Source organism: Typha latifolia, chromosome 14 (genome assembly GCF_019914945.1).
Source record: "Typha latifolia isolate L0001 chromosome 14, TyphaL0001v2, whole genome shotgun sequence".
Lineage (NCBI taxonomy): Eukaryota > Viridiplantae > Streptophyta > Magnoliopsida > Poales > Typhaceae > Typha > Typha latifolia.
Window position 1 is genome coordinate 2,045,918 of NC_133099.1, and position 15,726 is coordinate 2,061,643.

The 15,726-nt window shown below is 38.4% G+C and overlaps 2 protein-coding genes across 9 annotated transcripts; one reads left to right on the forward strand and one right to left on the reverse strand.

Annotated features, from left to right (window-relative positions):
• The first annotated feature begins 689 nt into the window (after nt 1-689).
• LOC140800610 (uncharacterized) lies at nt 690-11,912 on the forward strand. Of its 8 annotated transcripts, none has more exons than XR_012111279.1 (29): nt 690-1,203; nt 1,290-1,368; nt 1,467-1,542; nt 1,956-2,020; nt 2,100-2,144; nt 2,237-2,337; nt 2,438-2,579; nt 2,825-2,886; nt 2,966-3,045; nt 3,117-3,187; nt 3,831-3,918; nt 4,046-4,118; nt 4,187-4,282; nt 5,246-5,354; nt 5,902-5,995; nt 6,949-7,032; nt 7,122-7,278; nt 7,419-7,612; nt 7,863-7,907; nt 8,136-8,164; nt 8,248-8,369; nt 8,687-8,734; nt 9,110-9,234; nt 9,314-9,690; nt 9,778-10,726; nt 10,804-10,857; nt 11,068-11,187; nt 11,270-11,426; nt 11,532-11,912. XR_012111279.1 is itself a non-coding variant. In XM_073155366.1 (28 exons), the coding sequence occupies exons 1-28, from the start codon at nt 861-863 to the stop codon at nt 11,294-11,296; spliced, it is 3,855 nt and encodes a 1,284-aa protein (XP_073011467.1). In that variant the 5' UTR covers nt 690-860; the 3' UTR covers nt 11,297-11,912. The 8 variants fall into 8 exon arrangements, 4 of the variants coding, with proteins under 4 accessions (XP_073011467.1, XP_073011468.1, XP_073011469.1 ...); XR_012111280.1 differs by having other exon boundaries at nt 11,535-11,912; XR_012111281.1 differs by lacking the exon at nt 11,532-11,912 and having other exon boundaries at nt 10,804-10,873; nt 11,270-11,291.
• A 357-nt stretch (nt 11,913-12,269) lies between these two features.
• On the reverse strand, nt 12,270-14,911 carry LOC140801474 (WUSCHEL-related homeobox 8-like). Its single transcript, XM_073156629.1, has 3 exons — nt 14,171-14,911; nt 12,754-13,281; nt 12,270-12,642 (listed from the first exon to the last, which is right to left on the reverse strand). Exons 1-3 carry the CDS (start codon nt 14,370-14,372, stop codon nt 12,557-12,559), a joined length of 816 nt encoding a protein of 271 aa, XP_073012730.1. The 5' UTR covers nt 14,373-14,911; the 3' UTR covers nt 12,270-12,556.
• Nucleotides 14,912-15,726: the final 815 nt, after the last annotated feature.

A 15,726-nucleotide genomic window follows, 5' to 3' on the forward strand; every position in this document is an offset into this window, starting at 1 on the left:
TTTGACTTTTGATGATAGAATTAAAAATATTGTTATTTTATTAATAATAAAATTTTAAATTATTAATTTGTAGGCTTGTATGTCTTTTATTATTTTTATTATTTATTTTTTCTAAATAATATAAAGTTAATATTTTATTTTTAAATAATAATATAATCTTACCTTTTATTAGTTTTTTCTTGTTTGAAGCCCACATAAAAATTAATTTTTAAATATTAGTTAAATAATTTTTGAAAATATTTTATTTGCTCTTTTCTCCCTCTTACTTCATTCACCCTATCTTTTATCCTCATTATTTCTCTTTTTCTTCCTCCTATGCCTCCACCCTCTCCCCCCATTCCTTCTCTTTTCTCCCTCCTTTGCCCCCCACCCTCTCTCCCCATTCCTCTCCCTCTCTCACCTCTTTGGTCACCGTTTGCTCTTGCATAAGTATTTTTTTGGTAAAAGTAAAAATAAATTAAACTAGTTTTAAAAGTCTATTTAGGAGTAGTTTAGGAACTTTTTATTTTTAAGAGTAAAAGAAAATTTCTATTTTGATAACTTCTACTAGGGTAAAGGTTCCAATGATAACTATTCATGTAATAGTATGTGAATTACAATAGAAACAAAATGCAAGGTGTATAGTATATATGATAATTTTTATGAGGTGTCAATGATAATAAAAATAAAATACAAGGTCTGGAGAGCCCACGAAGTAGGACTGACCATGGAGCACATCTAACCATGGCGGTAAAATTGAAATCGAAACAGAACTACTTCAACAATTTTCCCGCCAACATCTACCATTTTCTAGTTCCTCTTTCTCCTCCGTTCCCACCGACGTCGTCACCCTCACTCCACCCTCTCTTCCGCTCCAAACCATGGCCACCCCAAACCCTAACCCTACTTCAAAACCGCCCAACGTCTACCAGATCGGCGGCGTTCCGGTGGAGTTCCCCTACAAGCCCTACGGCTCCCAGCTCGCCTTCATGGGCCGCGTCATCTCCACCCTCGATCGCGCCCGCCGCAACGGCCACTGCCACGCCCTCCTCGAGTCTCCTACCGGCACCGGCAAATCTCTCTCCCTCCTCTGCTCCGCCCTCGCTTGGCAACAACACCAGCAACGCCGCCCCCAAACCTCTCCTTCCCCGAATCCCCTAGTCCAGTCGGATCATGATCCTCTCCTCCATGGCGGTGGATTTGTCCCCGAACCCGAGCCATCTCGTAAGTAAAAATCTCGTATCTTGCCAAATTCATGGTTTCTTGGTCAAGATCGAAGGTTGGATCATGAACGCTGTGTTGAATGGTAGGGAATACGGAGCAGGTTCCACAGGCTACAAGTGCTAGGGCGCAGAGGAAGCTGACGATGCCTACTATTTATTATGCCTCGTGAGAGTTTTGCTATTTCCGTTAGGGTATTTGTTCTGTCTGTTGTTCTTTGAACGAGTTATTTAATTCTTAATCGGAGGATAATTTGGTGATTATAGAAGGACGCACTCTCAGATAAGCCAGGTGATTCGGGAGTACAGGAAGACATCGTATAGAGTACCAATGGCTATTCTTGTAAGTCTTATCATGCGGTTGTCTAAAGGTCCATGGAAGATATTAGAAATTGTCTTTCATTCTTATAGTTTTCCTTATCATGCGGTTGTCTAATAGTTTTTGTAAATGTTGAGTAAATTTTTTCCTTAACTGTTTTACCTGATAATGGTGGTAAGAAATATATATTTCTCTGCATGTTGTACGGGTATCCTCATCAGTTATCCACTTGTTATCTATATAACCAATGATTCTTTTGTCCGGTTAATAGCTCAATGATGTGCCTTAACTCTGATTAGTATTACTAGATTTTTTTCTCCTTCATCCAAGAAAGAAGCCACCTAGTTTTCACGCAATGATACTTTATGGGGTGTTTAAGCTTTGAAACTTCCTCTGACTAGGGTTGACTTATTTTTCTTTTCAACTGTTCATAATAGGCCTCAAGAAAGCATTACTGCACCAATAAACATGTCTGTTCGAGTGAGAAAGTGGATGAACAATGGTAGTGAATCTAATCTGGGCTCTCCTTTTTCTTTGTCCATTACATTTTTTTTCACTGTAATGTGCTATTTTGTTTCCAGTAAATTGCTCCTAAAGGATACCAGTCTAGGTTGTCTTGAATTCAAGTAAGTTTCCTCTTAAGAGCAAATGACTGATTAATTAAATATGCCATTTTTTTATTCCAATGTGACAAACAACCCTGTGCTGGATGAAACAGGAATGCACATAAAGTTAAAGCTCATCCTTCACTTCAGAAAGGTGGATCCCATGAAGTTCATGATATCGAAGATCTTGTCAAAGTTGGTCGAACTGTAAAAGGTCTGCTTCTTGTTTTTTTTGTTTTTTGGTGAGGTATACAAAGTGAGATCTAATCTTATGACATCAGTGCTAAATCTTTATCTTCTTTTCTTTAATGTAGGGTGTGCCTATTTTGCTGCACAAACTATGGCAGCTGAGGCTCAAATAGTTTTCTCCCCATACAGCTACATTGTAAATCCAATTGTTCGGAGGGCTATGGATGTTGATATAAAGGGATCCATTGTTATTCTTGATGAGGCCCAGTATGTCATTATGTTTCTCTTTATGCAAGTCTTGCTCCATAGCCTTCAAATAACTAGTCATAATATATTTGCAAGATAACACATACCTGCAAAAGAACTTTCTAGTTCTTTATATGTTCAAAATCTTTTAGTTTTCCTACTGCTTGGAGAAAACATCATGCACTTGGACTATTGCCACAATTCTTGGCATTTTCTTAGAAGGTTAAATTGACCGACCCCATGCTATTTCCTTTTTGTTTCGGCAGCAACATAGAAGACATGGCACGTGATGCTGGCAGTCTAGATGTTGATGAAGAGGTTCTTTGCAGTAAGTTGTTCTACATGAACTTCTTATTTTTTAACCTCTTGCAGAACCTAATCTGATGATTGCTGTCATTTAATCAAAGCACTGGAAACGGAACTAGGGCAATTATGCTCGGATGACAGTGTTGCAATGATATACCGACCCTTATATGACGTGATTCAGGTACTTATGAGGGAATCTGTTGGCTAGTTAACTGACTCTCTATTTCACACTAAGTTATATGAATTATACAGGGACTTGTAAGTTGGATAGCTGGCAGGAAAGACAACCTGCAGAAGACAGAGTTTGAGCATTACTCTTCATAGTAAGTGGAAACTGCTTCTTTTTGCTCGTCACTAATGCTTTAGCTTTTCTACTTGAGACTTTTGATTGAATTGAGCATGGGCTGTAATACTGCCCATTCAACTGGAGCCTTTATTGGTGCCTCAGATCATAATGCAAAATCCAAATAAAACTAAAAAGACACAGTGCTCATTATTTTAATCTCATAGTACGATGAACATAAAAAGCTGCTGATTATATAGTGAACTACATTTGGGCTGGAACAGTGGTATCATTTTCTTTGGCTTATGTTTTACTAGATTGCTATTGTTTGAATTGCTTTCCACAAATAATACTGTGGTTATCTCTTTATGCTTGCCTTGCTAAAATTATAAAGAAATAAGTCCTGGGGTGGGAACTAAATTAGCAGTGGAACATCTCTGTACTGTAAACCAAAACTATAGTCAGTCATTTTCTTCTATGTATACAGAAATTATCTACCGATCCTTCAAATGCTGGACGATAATAGAAAGATAACCATAATGACCTAGTAGACTATGCTTTCTTTGGTTGATTTGGTTATTCTTTATATTCATTTCTTAAATATTGACTTATTCTGAAAAATAATTTGGTTTGACATTAAGATGCAATCATTTATTTATTTTCGGATACTTTTGATCCCCCAGTTGGACTGGTGATAAAGCTATGAGAGAACTTCAACATGCCGGAATTACTCAACAGTTGTTTCCAATTTTGCAAGAATGTGCCACTAAGGTGCTTACTAAAAGTATCATTTTGCTTACAACATGTAGTCTATTCAATATCAAAATTGCCCTGAAAGCATTTAGGTTGTTGGTGTGCCCTCTTACTGTAAATTAAAGCAGAATATTTGTTCTTCAAGGCAGTTAAAGCTGTTTCAGATGCAGAGTCAGATGGAGCTCATTTAAGTGGCATCTCAGCTATCATACTGGAAGGTAGTTGCTATTTTAAGTTCTCAATATCTAACTTATATTATGGTAACACTTCTCATCATAACGTGCAGAAATATTTTCCTCACTTAGCTACTTCTTCTCTGGGACTGGCTGCCATTCATCTGATTACCAACTTGCATTGCAGCGATATGTTAAAAGAGATGACAGTAAGTAACAGTTGGTCTGCTTTCTTATACATTTTGATTTGTTGAGCTATAATTTCAGGAAATTCTGATTGTTATCACTAGAATGATGGAAGTTCTTTTTGAAGAAAATGATTTATACTTTTACATAATACCTTAAGTAGTCAGAATGGTGACACAAGCCACACGTAAACAAATGTCCACTTGTAAAAAGGTGCTTATCTGTCAGCTTAGCAGATTTTTGCAGCTCAGGATGAGCTATTGAAATTTCTATCAGTTTCTTTCTTCTTCTGCCATTTCATCACTTTATCCCATCATATATGTTGATGGAATGGCCTGCATTACAAGAAGTCAGTAACTGATTAGTATAAAGAACATAATGAACGAAAATAATTTTACTTGACTTCAAGGGCTACAAACAGGATGCAGTGATGGATAATAATTTATTAGGCTTAGCTTGGAATGTTTGGGCTTATTAAACTTAGAAAGGAGCTCAAACTTGACTCTGAAACTTGTGCTCGAGCTTGGCTTTTTACCCAGCACAACCTCCAAAACCAAGCTGAGCCTAATCAGAATTCTTGGCCTTGTGTTTGTATTCCAGCTAAGTAGTGAGCTTATGGTAAGTCAAGTTTGAGCAGTTGATGAACCCTGTTTATTGCAACCCTAACCACTTTTCTATTTGATCACATCTTATGATTATGATGCACTTATTATAGTCAGTTATCTCTCATCTAAGCTCTTTATCCACAGACAAATTATATCAGCTTTGGGATTTGCCTGGCATAAGTTTGTTTATTGCATATATTTTCTTCCAACTCCTATATACTTCCAACTTCATCGACGTGAAATATTTAAATAATACAAAGAGAGTTTGTCCACCATTTAATTTACCATTTTACCTTTCGCATATTCTTCTGTTTAACATTTCCAATGTCACTCATTAGCACTTATTATTGATAATATTTGAAAAAATGGCATTATCTGCAGGTAATACTGCAGCTGGCTGGAAATGCACTATGAGTTTGTGGTGTCTAAATCCTGCTGTTGTTTTCCGAGAGATTGCAAATCTTTCTCTTTCTGTAATCCTTACGTCTGGGTGAGTATCTTTTTTGTTTTGCTTGCCAAAAAAGAAGACACTCTGGGGTAGCTGTTCTCCTAATTATGTTCTATTGTATCTACATAGCATTACAACAAGAGAAAAATATTGCCACAATATGATGAAGATGTGCAAGGTCTTTTGGCTGGAAATGTCAATAATTCAGTATCAGAAGTAATATGTTTCTTGTACATCAAGCCAGTTTAACTCAAAGCTTTGCTCAGTTACTGCTAAATGTTTCATCGGCATTGAGACAACCATTACATGCTTTAAATATTTCTCTTTATTTTTTCCTCATGTTTTGATGGACTTCAACATCTGCAGTAGAGCAAACCAACAAATTTTCAAACCTGCCAAAATGAACTGTCTCAGCTTAACACCATGTTTCAGCTGCTTTATAAACCATAAGTCAATGTTTGTTTACGAATGATGATATGGATCAATTAAGTGGGCTTTCTCTTTCAATGGTGTGACTTGTAGTTTGACGTAAAGATTTTCGATAACTCTTGCAAACCTACTGGTGTCACACATCTCTCTCCTGACGCAGGACGCTCTCTCCAATGGGCTCTTTTGCATCCGAGCTTGGAGTGCAGTTTGAATCTTGCTTTGAAGCTCCACACGTGATTGATGTTGAATCACAGGTAAATCCATTGTTTTCTGTAAGGCTTCTCTAGTTTCCTTCATCCCATGCTCGTACAATAGGATCAGGTTTGGCAATCTCCGAAATTGATTGGCAAACCTATGAGATGATATAATGATACATGTGTTGGCTATTGCTGTGCTACCCTAAAACCTAGCAGGTCATTATAGATGTATCAATTAAATAAAATCAGAAGCATGTCTAAGTGTGCAATGTTACAATGGAGAGCTGGAGGTAATAGTTGCATTTCGTAATTCTCGGTCAATTTATTGGAATCTATTCCTAGCATTTTATTTTCCTTCCTAAATTGGATTCATTATAAATCAGTTGGTACAAGCTCACAGGATTTTACCAAACTCAAAATTGACCTGCCCTGATCTGCCCGCCACCCCTATTAAGAGTAGAGATCAGGATTGAGACCTGAGAGGAGTCGCTTGGTTTGGGGGAGCTGATGATTAGAAAACAGCAGAACTAAAAAGATGGCTCGGCCCTATAGGAAAAATGACGTTTGTTTCATGCGACCTTCCCAATTTCCTCCTCGTGAATGTTCATCCAACCCTAGCCAATGAGCCAATCCTTCCAACAAAAAGGGCAAATCTTAACCTCCGTCATCTTCTAGCCTTCTACCAAATTTTCATCAACTGTCTCCTGAAAACTAGTCCATGGAAATGGTGGAGCATATCAATCTGGCAATTAAAATGTGTACAATGTTGTCCTTGATGAGGAAGTTATTAGAATTAGAGGGCATGCACAGTGCCAATACTTTAGGTGTGTTCATCAAATGATGAAATATTCGTCAAGAAGCTAAAACTTTGTAAGTTTGTAAAGTAACATGCAAAAGAATGTCAAATTTGAAGCAGTTGAGATTTCACTGGCATGGATGGCCTTTATAATTGTAGTCCATTTTGATGTCCCATATCCATTCTTTTCTCTTTAAGCAATTATATTTTACAGCTTTGGGCTGCCGTGATCGCGTCTGGTCCTGCAAATAGTCAGTTAAATGCCAGCTACAGAACTGCAGATGGATATGCTTTCCAGGTATCGGTGGAGCGAATACATACTTCTGCTTTCATTTTAGTTTTGAATTTTGATTAGGCTTAATTGATTGAGTGCTGATATTTCTGAAGGATGCACTTGGAACTACTTTAGAAGAAATATGCGGGATTGTTCCCGGTGGTGCTCTTGTATTCTTCCCAAGTTATAAGTTGTTGGACAAGCTGCGTGCACGTTGGTGTCAGACAGGTCAATGGTCACGATTGAATGCTGCAAAGCCTGTTTTTGTTGGTAAGAAGCTGCTAAAGATGGCAAATTCCATACTACATTATCCCACTCTAGACTCTTCTTTTTGTGGTTCAGATGATACCGAAAAAGATTTTAGCACGGTTCATTGATCTTTTCTGATCACTTAGATTTCTTGTTTGCAGAGCCGAGAGGAAATACTGAAGAATTTGAACCTGTTCTAAAAGGCTACTACAATGCAATTCTTGGGAAAAATAAAGCTGTCACTGGAAAAATGAGAGGTGGTTCAAAACGAATCTTCAAAAGTCCTGGTACCAAGGGTTCATCACAAAATCATGTTAAGAGAGGAGCTACTTTACTTGCAGTTTGTCGAGGAAAGGTGGTGAAAAATTTAGGTGTTACTTTACTGTTCTTTTGCATTCATTGGCTTTTGGAAGCATTCGATGATTATTATTTCATTTTTTCAGTTAAGCAAGGCTGTTTGGCATGCTAGCTGTCTGCTTTTACTCTAAGCACTTTAAATAGTAAAACAAATTTAGCTCCTATTTTGGTTGTTCTTTTTTGCTTTCTGAGGCCTATTTCTTTTCACATACATGATTACTTCTTGATTTCATAGTTTTACTTCACAGGTATCGGAAGGGATTGACTTCTCTGATGAAAATGCCAGAGTGGTTGTATCCTTCATATGCTTAATAACTTTCAATGTTCTTTTCTTGCCCCTTATAGTAAATTTTGTTCCACGTAATGCCAACTACAAACCTCTGGTAGTTGATCTTTTACTAATTATTCTATCTGGTAATCAGTTTTATAATAATAATAATTTGATGTATTATTTTGCCTTCATTGTTCATTAGCAAATATCTGTTTGTAGTGTCTAGCGTGAATTCCTTGACTGAGTTAAGGTGATTGTTGGTATTCCATTTCCAAACAAGTAAGCTCTCCCTTTGGGTAATTTCTTCAAATAAATATAAAGATATTTATGTATTCATCCCTTATGTATTTGGGTTGAATCAGAAATGACATTCAAGTCACGCTGAAGAAGAGATATAATGACACTCACAAATCATCTAAAGGTCTCTTAAGCGGGAGTGAATGGTACTGCCATCAAGCATTTCGTACTCTGAACCAAGCTGCTGGCAAGTGACACTCTAATCTCATTTTTTAGTTGGGTTTCTAGTCATGTTGTTGTCATCCTCTGCTATGAATTTCATGAAACTATAGAATAGTAGGCAGACAGTGAATAATGGCTTTTTGCCCATACCATAGAGATGAACCAAATGAGGTTCCTACTTCCTAGTTTGCTTGTTCTTCCTTGATTACTGTGGAGCATGGACATGGACATAGGATATGGAAACAGCACATGTTGATATGGCTTCTTAAAAAACAAGGAAATGTTACATTGAATTCTGCATCTTCTCTAAAAATATATTGCTAATGTTCCTTTATTTTGTAGGTCGCTGCATTCGACATAGGTTTGACTATGGAGCAATAATATTAATCGGTATGAATCTTAATGTGAGATCATTTTTTCTACAGTACCAAAGATATTTAGGCAACTACTCCCCTCAAAAGAATCTAGATATACTTAAATTCAAGCATTGGAAGTTATGTAATATCGTGCTAAGTATTAACCATAAAGCTTTCAATTGACACTGTTACCTCTGATCATTAATATCATGCAAGTAGACTGTAAAATAAATTGTGTGTATCTCCTATAACACTTCTATGATAGTGGCATGCGGTAGATTTTATATCTTCGTAGTAACAACTTTAAGTGCAGCCTTGACTCGTCATAAGCGCAAAGACCTATCATGCTTTAGTCTTGTTGAACTTTGTCATCATCTTTGTGTTTGTGATTATCATAATATGAGTGCAGATGAGCGGTACAAGGAGGAGAGGAATCTCACATATATTTCAAAGTGGCTTAGGAACTCAATCAGGCACTATGGAAGCTTTGAGGAAACAATAGATGGGTTGCAAACCTTCTTCCAAAATGTTGAGGTCTGATAGTCAATACTATCAATGTTTCTTGCAATTTTAAATGCTGGTAAGATTATGCTAGAAATTGATACGTCCACAGACACAGGTTAATGCAGAAAGCAAGGGTGCTAGTGCAACTAAGGACGAACTGCAAATAGATGTACTCCCTTGTGATAGTAACAAGAGAATGTTGCCATGGTCAGAGCCAAGTTTCTCAATTGAGGGAATCCCACAGAAGAAGAATCAGAAAGTAAAGAGGCTCGATCATCAGAATAGGAAGAAGATGATCCCTGATAATGAATCAGCTACGAAGCCTAAACAGTCGAAGTCAACTACAGTAGCGAAGGAAGTCCCACTCTCCTCTCTAAAATCTCAGTGCCAGCTAGACGTTAAAACATTTCTCAAAACAAATGATGAAGTCTTGAGAAACTACAGAGATTATATCAATTTGGAGGATGATACCCACCAGCATTCAAGGTAATCTCATCTAGTTGTGTAATTCGGAATTCCTTTCACTTTATTTCTCCTTTATGTTATTTTAAACAAGCTCTATAGCTAATGCAGATATCTGGAGGCAACCTATGCAGCAGCTTCTGAAAACAGCTTGCATCCATCTCCAATAGTTGAACACAGTATAGTAACAGATCAAGTCACTACCCCGAGGGAAATTCCTGAGGCTGAAAACTTATTTGCTGAAGTGGCAAATTCCTGCAATCAGTGCTTGGACAGACCGGCCTTTTCACTCTCGGCTACCTCTTCTAATGGAAATCTTTCTGATGAAGCATGTATCTCAGCAGTCACTCCTGAAAGAGTTGCTTCCGTGGATTTCTGCAATTCTGGACAGGAATCATCTTTAAATAAGAGCGTAGATTCTCAATTCCAGAAAAGAAGAAAGTCGATAGGTTCACAGCTGACTCGTTGTACATATATGAATCACTTCATTTCACCTGGTGTAGATTCTTTATGTCGTGTTGATTGTGTCAGCAGCAGTATATCTCGAGATACTGGTAGAGAATCAGAATTACCTTCTCCAACCAATTGTTCAGGACTGAAGAATCGAAAACTAATTCAAATGTTCCTCGATAGAAGTTCTGGTACATTACCTTTCTTTGAGCAGTTTATGCTAAAGAACCTCCATATTTGTTGCTTGCGCTGCAAAATCCCGCTAGGGTTACCTAAACATAATTTTATCGTTCCATGTAGTCTGACTTCATTATCGAAAGCTTATTTGACATATGTTTTGAAAAGTGGAACCCCAAGTATCTGTTTGTCAGATGATCTTTCCAGGATGCCACGGGAAAGTGTTTATACTGTAATCTGTGATACATCTTCTGTTGACCAGCGCATCTTTAACAGATGCAGCAATGAAGGTGTTGCACTGCATGACGTCTGGTGTGAGGAGGATGGATGTGTGTTCCGGATAGTGACCTGTCCATTCTGTACCACCTGCGACACTTCCCTTGGGGTGCAAATTATGGCAGCTGATGCATCAAATGTCCATTTATTAAACAAGGTAGTCTAGTAGATTGGGTGTATTACTACTTAGTAGTTGCTTAAATCTAAACTAATTTGCTTCTGTTTCTTATGAAGGTGCTCTTTTATGCTGATTATTTGGATATGATTGATCAACAATCAAGCAGAAATGTATGTTTTGCCCATGGTAATCGATACGTGGCGTATTGATTGATCAACTACTTGGTTGTTTTATTTAGTATTTAAGTTATGAGTCTGTAGATTGAGATGATGTAGCATAGAAAATGTAATTGTAGCTGGAGTTATATTGCAAGATAATCTTATCTCTAAAGAAAAAAATTTCTGAGATGACTTTTAAGTGTCCATTGTTTATCTCTGTAGGATAAACTGCCCAATTCCATAGATATGACTTCGCAAGGTAAACAGCTCATTGAGATCGAGAAATATGCATCCAATCCAGAGCTTCAGGATTCTGGGTTCTTGGTCACAAGAAAAGCAAAGGTTAGTTTGTTATCCTTCTGTACTAGTATAGCTATTCATCCAACCACTTGCTCACTTGTTCAAATATTATTTCTTTTATCAGCAGCCCAAACTACCAAAAAGAGGATAAATGCGGTCTTTATTATCAAGGCAGATAAGCAATGTGATCTTCCAGAACTTCTTCCTTCGGTGTAATTAAGGTTATTTACAGCCAAACATGAACTATGACTAGTACGAAGAATTTCACCACTATCATACAGGTAATTAGTGAGGTATCATTCCGGTTGCAATTTAGCATGAGATGTATTGTACATGAACCTGAACGCTGTCAAGTACTCGATTCATAATTACTGTACATATTACAGCAGGAACATCACAATTGTGCCCACTTAAATTTAGGCGATATGGGTTAAAAAGAAGCCGAGTTATTTTGGAAATTCTGGGTTATTGTCAATTTGTTCAAGTTTTAGGATACGACCCAGAATAATAGCAGGGCCAGTCATCTGCGCATGAGATGCAATATTGTCTTTATTTTTCATCTGAGCCTGTAAAGATGGTGTGAAGCCAAATTTGTTCAGTTCTTATCCCAATCAATGCCCTCACAGTTAGCATTCTGCTCCTCTGCCTTACCACTGGATTGCTGGAAGCAACAGTGGAACCAAGAGTCTAAATCTTTTGCAAAAGTTTGTAAGTACGGTAAATCTTTAGGCTCTTTACTATGAAATGACTTGCTGTCATGTTGTCAAGTATAATTCTCAAATATTCTAAGTTATTTTTGCTAAAAGAAACTTTTCTTTGGTTGTAAAATTCTTGTTTTGTTTGAATTCCCTGATAGTATTCAGAAAGGCATAGGGGTGGTGGCGGTGGGTAATGGATACACATAATTAAGTAATAGCCTGCCAAACTGTCCCACATGTCACTCAACATCAGTAGCTAACAGAACATTTAAATATTGCCATCCTTATTTTCCAGGCTTTGTTCTCAGTACTTAGGAACATTGATCATCCTTGCCATCATTCGGGCATGTGGGATAGAGTGAAGACCACTAGCTTGTTTTTATTATACTATGATCACTTTTCATCCAGAGAGCATAAGCCAAAATAAAACCAATGTAGAAGAAGAATAACTTCAGTGGTAAGAATGAAGTAGATGAAGTTCTCAATCTGATGATCTATCTCGGTGAGATGTGAGGAACGAAATTAAAAAGCTCATGAACAATGCATTGCATTAGGACGTAATAGACCTAACTTTGAAGACGCCCCACAATTTCTCACACACTTGTACAGCAGAAAAATCCACTAAGATGAACCAAGTATTACTGTTCTCTGAAAGAAAACTCTTTTAGTTCTTGCTAATTTTTCAGCGCTTTGATCAGGCCCAAGTAGAATTCTCATCCAAACATGTCATAGCTTTCTCCGGGCCGAAAATGGCAAAAGCTTCCAGAAAATTCCATCTTTCCCATTATGTGATCCATTCCTGCATTAATCACCTCAAAACTGAAAAATTATCTTCCGAACGCATTATCTAGTGGGTATTTAATTCAATCAAAAAGGCAAAAGAGAGAACATCTGAGTTGAGCAAACATACTCGGGGTTGACAGCATATTCTCATAGAAAGGCATTTGACCTGGACTGCCTGAAGACTTTGAGCTATTATCAGATGCATAGATGCCTTGAATTCTATTAGTCTCTGGTTCAAGATGACGCCCTTCGGAGTTCATTTCGGTACAAGGAATTGAAAGATCATCCATCCTGAGAGGCATGTTTTTGTAAGGCGAGTTCGTCGCTTTTGGTTTCTTTTCAGTTGGGGATTCATCATCCGCTTCAATTTCAGACTCGGTGTTATTTGGTAATACAGCAGTCTGCTTCCGTTTTGATCGAGCTCTTCTATTCTGGAACCAGTTATACACATTTGTTTCAGAGATCTGGCCATGCTGCGAGAGTTCGAGAGTTATCTCCTTTATCTTTTGCTTGCTCGGTGTTCCATTCCCTTGATCAAATATACTCTCAAGAATTTGCAGTTGCATCGGCGTGGGTGTCCATCGCTGTCTTGCAGTAATCTTATGGCCCCCAGGTGTCATTAGAGGATCACAGTAGAGGTTCCCAAGCCTCATTCCTAGAATAGCAAGCGAATAAGCACAGAGGATACTAACAAACCACATCTAGAGTCAAGATCATGAGGATATACATAACTAGCATACACATGGAGGAGAACAGGGCTTAGATTGTTCACTTCTCATCCAAACATTGGAGAGACATGAATTTAAGGTAAAGTAGCATGCCAAGTGTTCCGGAGGTAAACTCGAGATTGAAACAGACGATATAAGTCTCCATATGCATAAGATTCAGATAAAGTCATAGCTTAAGACAATTTATAGTTTGCAACAAAATTATAGCTAGAATATCTTGCCTCATCTATCAAATTTGCATAAGATTCAGATGTCTAGAAGAGAGAACCATATTGAAATAGGAGCCCATCAAAGAGCAACAATGAAGATGAAGCAGTGCGAGGATAGAAAGGGTAGAAGATCAGAATAATATTCACAAAATCCTAATATAATTTCATGGAGGTCTACGTATATAAAAGGTGATTTTCCAAACAAGGGAATTGAACTGACAAAGATACGAATCTAAATTCTATCAGATTCAATGCATTAGGGTTTCTAACAGGGTGTGAATAAATGCCCCCCCCCAGGAGAATCTTGAGTCATTTAATGATCATAACTTCCACCAGGGCAGTTACAAACTTAAATTTAATGAGGCCTCAATCACCAACTCTCCACATTAAATAGTATCCTATTGATCTCCCCTGTTTTGCTTTTCCTCTTTTCTTCTTGCATGATCCAACTAAATCCAGTCATTAACTCGTCAAAGAAGAATATAAATAACGATCGAAATCCACAAACAAAAAGGAATTCTAGCAGGCAAAAATGTCGAAAATAGCATCTAAGGGATAGTAACACACCGAATTCCAGGAGTAAATGTGGGGGGAGGAGGTCTCTCACCTGCGATCGAATCCCTCTGCGCCATGACGGCCTTGTGCATCTCGACGAGCTGCTCGCAGATGGTGGCGTAGATGGAGATCTGCTTGCGAAGCACCTCCATTTGCTCGTCGGTCATCACCTTGACGTAAAGAACTCCCCCTTCCCCCATGGCTTCCCCTTCTCCTCCACCGCCTCCTTCGCCTCTCTCCTCGCCCAACTCCATCTCTATTCTCTACTACCTTACCTTCCCCTCTTCCTCAAAACCCCACCTTTCGCGGACCCATCTCGTCCCGGGCTCTCTTTCTACGCTGCTCGCGCGAGAGACGCATCAAAATCGAAACTTTTTGAGAACCATCCTGTACTTGGCTCTGTTCCTATCGGTTTTCGACTCAGAGAGGCAAGAAGCAGCAATGGCAGGGTTGCGAACTGAGAAAGGGGAGGAGGAAAAAAAAGAGAGGGAAGAGATACCCAAGTACAAAAGGAAAGAAGCGAAACAGCACGCGTGGCCTTTACTCTCTCTCTCTCTCTCTCTATCTCTCTCTCTCTCTCTCTCTTCTCTCTCTGCTCCTTTGGTAACTTAATCTTTACTATATTAGTTACCCAGAGGATTGGTCGTATCGTAGTCTATGCCGATGCCACGACGAGGAAAGAAGAAAGGAAAGGAGATGAGAGAGAGAGAGAGAGAAAGAGGTGGTGGGATATTGGGGTCGTTGGCTGGCGATTTTTTGGGTTCAAATCAATCTAATCTCATGATTATTGAGTGAAGAGTGTGTTGGATTTTATGTCGATGTGATGGGATTCCAACTGCTTGGTGTTGGTGCGTGACGTTGGAGTCAAGCCTTCGATTTCTCTCGCCATGGAAAGAAAGTCCATATCATAGCATTTTTTTGCTTTTCTTTCCTTGCAAACTTAGACCAGCCCCCACCCCCCACCCCCCACCCCCTGTCCCCTTATCTCCAGTTAGAGCCTAATTAGAGATAACCAGCCCCACTAATTCAAGGGATCTTAGATCATTAACAAAATAACCCGTATCTTGTAAATTCTAGATCCGAACTTATTTTATTTCAAATTATTAATATTACGTGCATACCGGAGTTTATTATTATAAATATTTAAATATAATTAAATTAAGAAAAACTCTGAGTCATAAAGAATATTTGAGGTTCATATTACACCCCCTTATAATTACTACCTAAACCTGTGAGAATAAAGCCGATCGAACCCACCCCCACAAAATACAATGACCCTCACCCTTACCTTCTTCGTCCCGTAGGATATAACATATTGAAATATGAACAAAAGAGCCGACCGAGAGGAACAACACTCCAGCAACTAAACCCCTTAACCTCCAAAGGCATCTTACCACTTTTTTTCATGATCTAGATCGACTCAAGGAAATTCGACTCAATTACCAACCAGCTACGCCCTTTAGTTGGCCACAGTCCCAGCTTGAGGCCCAAACTTCAACATGCAATGTAAACTCTCTTGGGATTGCTTCCCAAACCACGGCCGAAAAAAAAAACTCATTTGTCGCCCTAAGAATTGCACCAATGCCGCTTTAGTAATCTTTTTTGGGT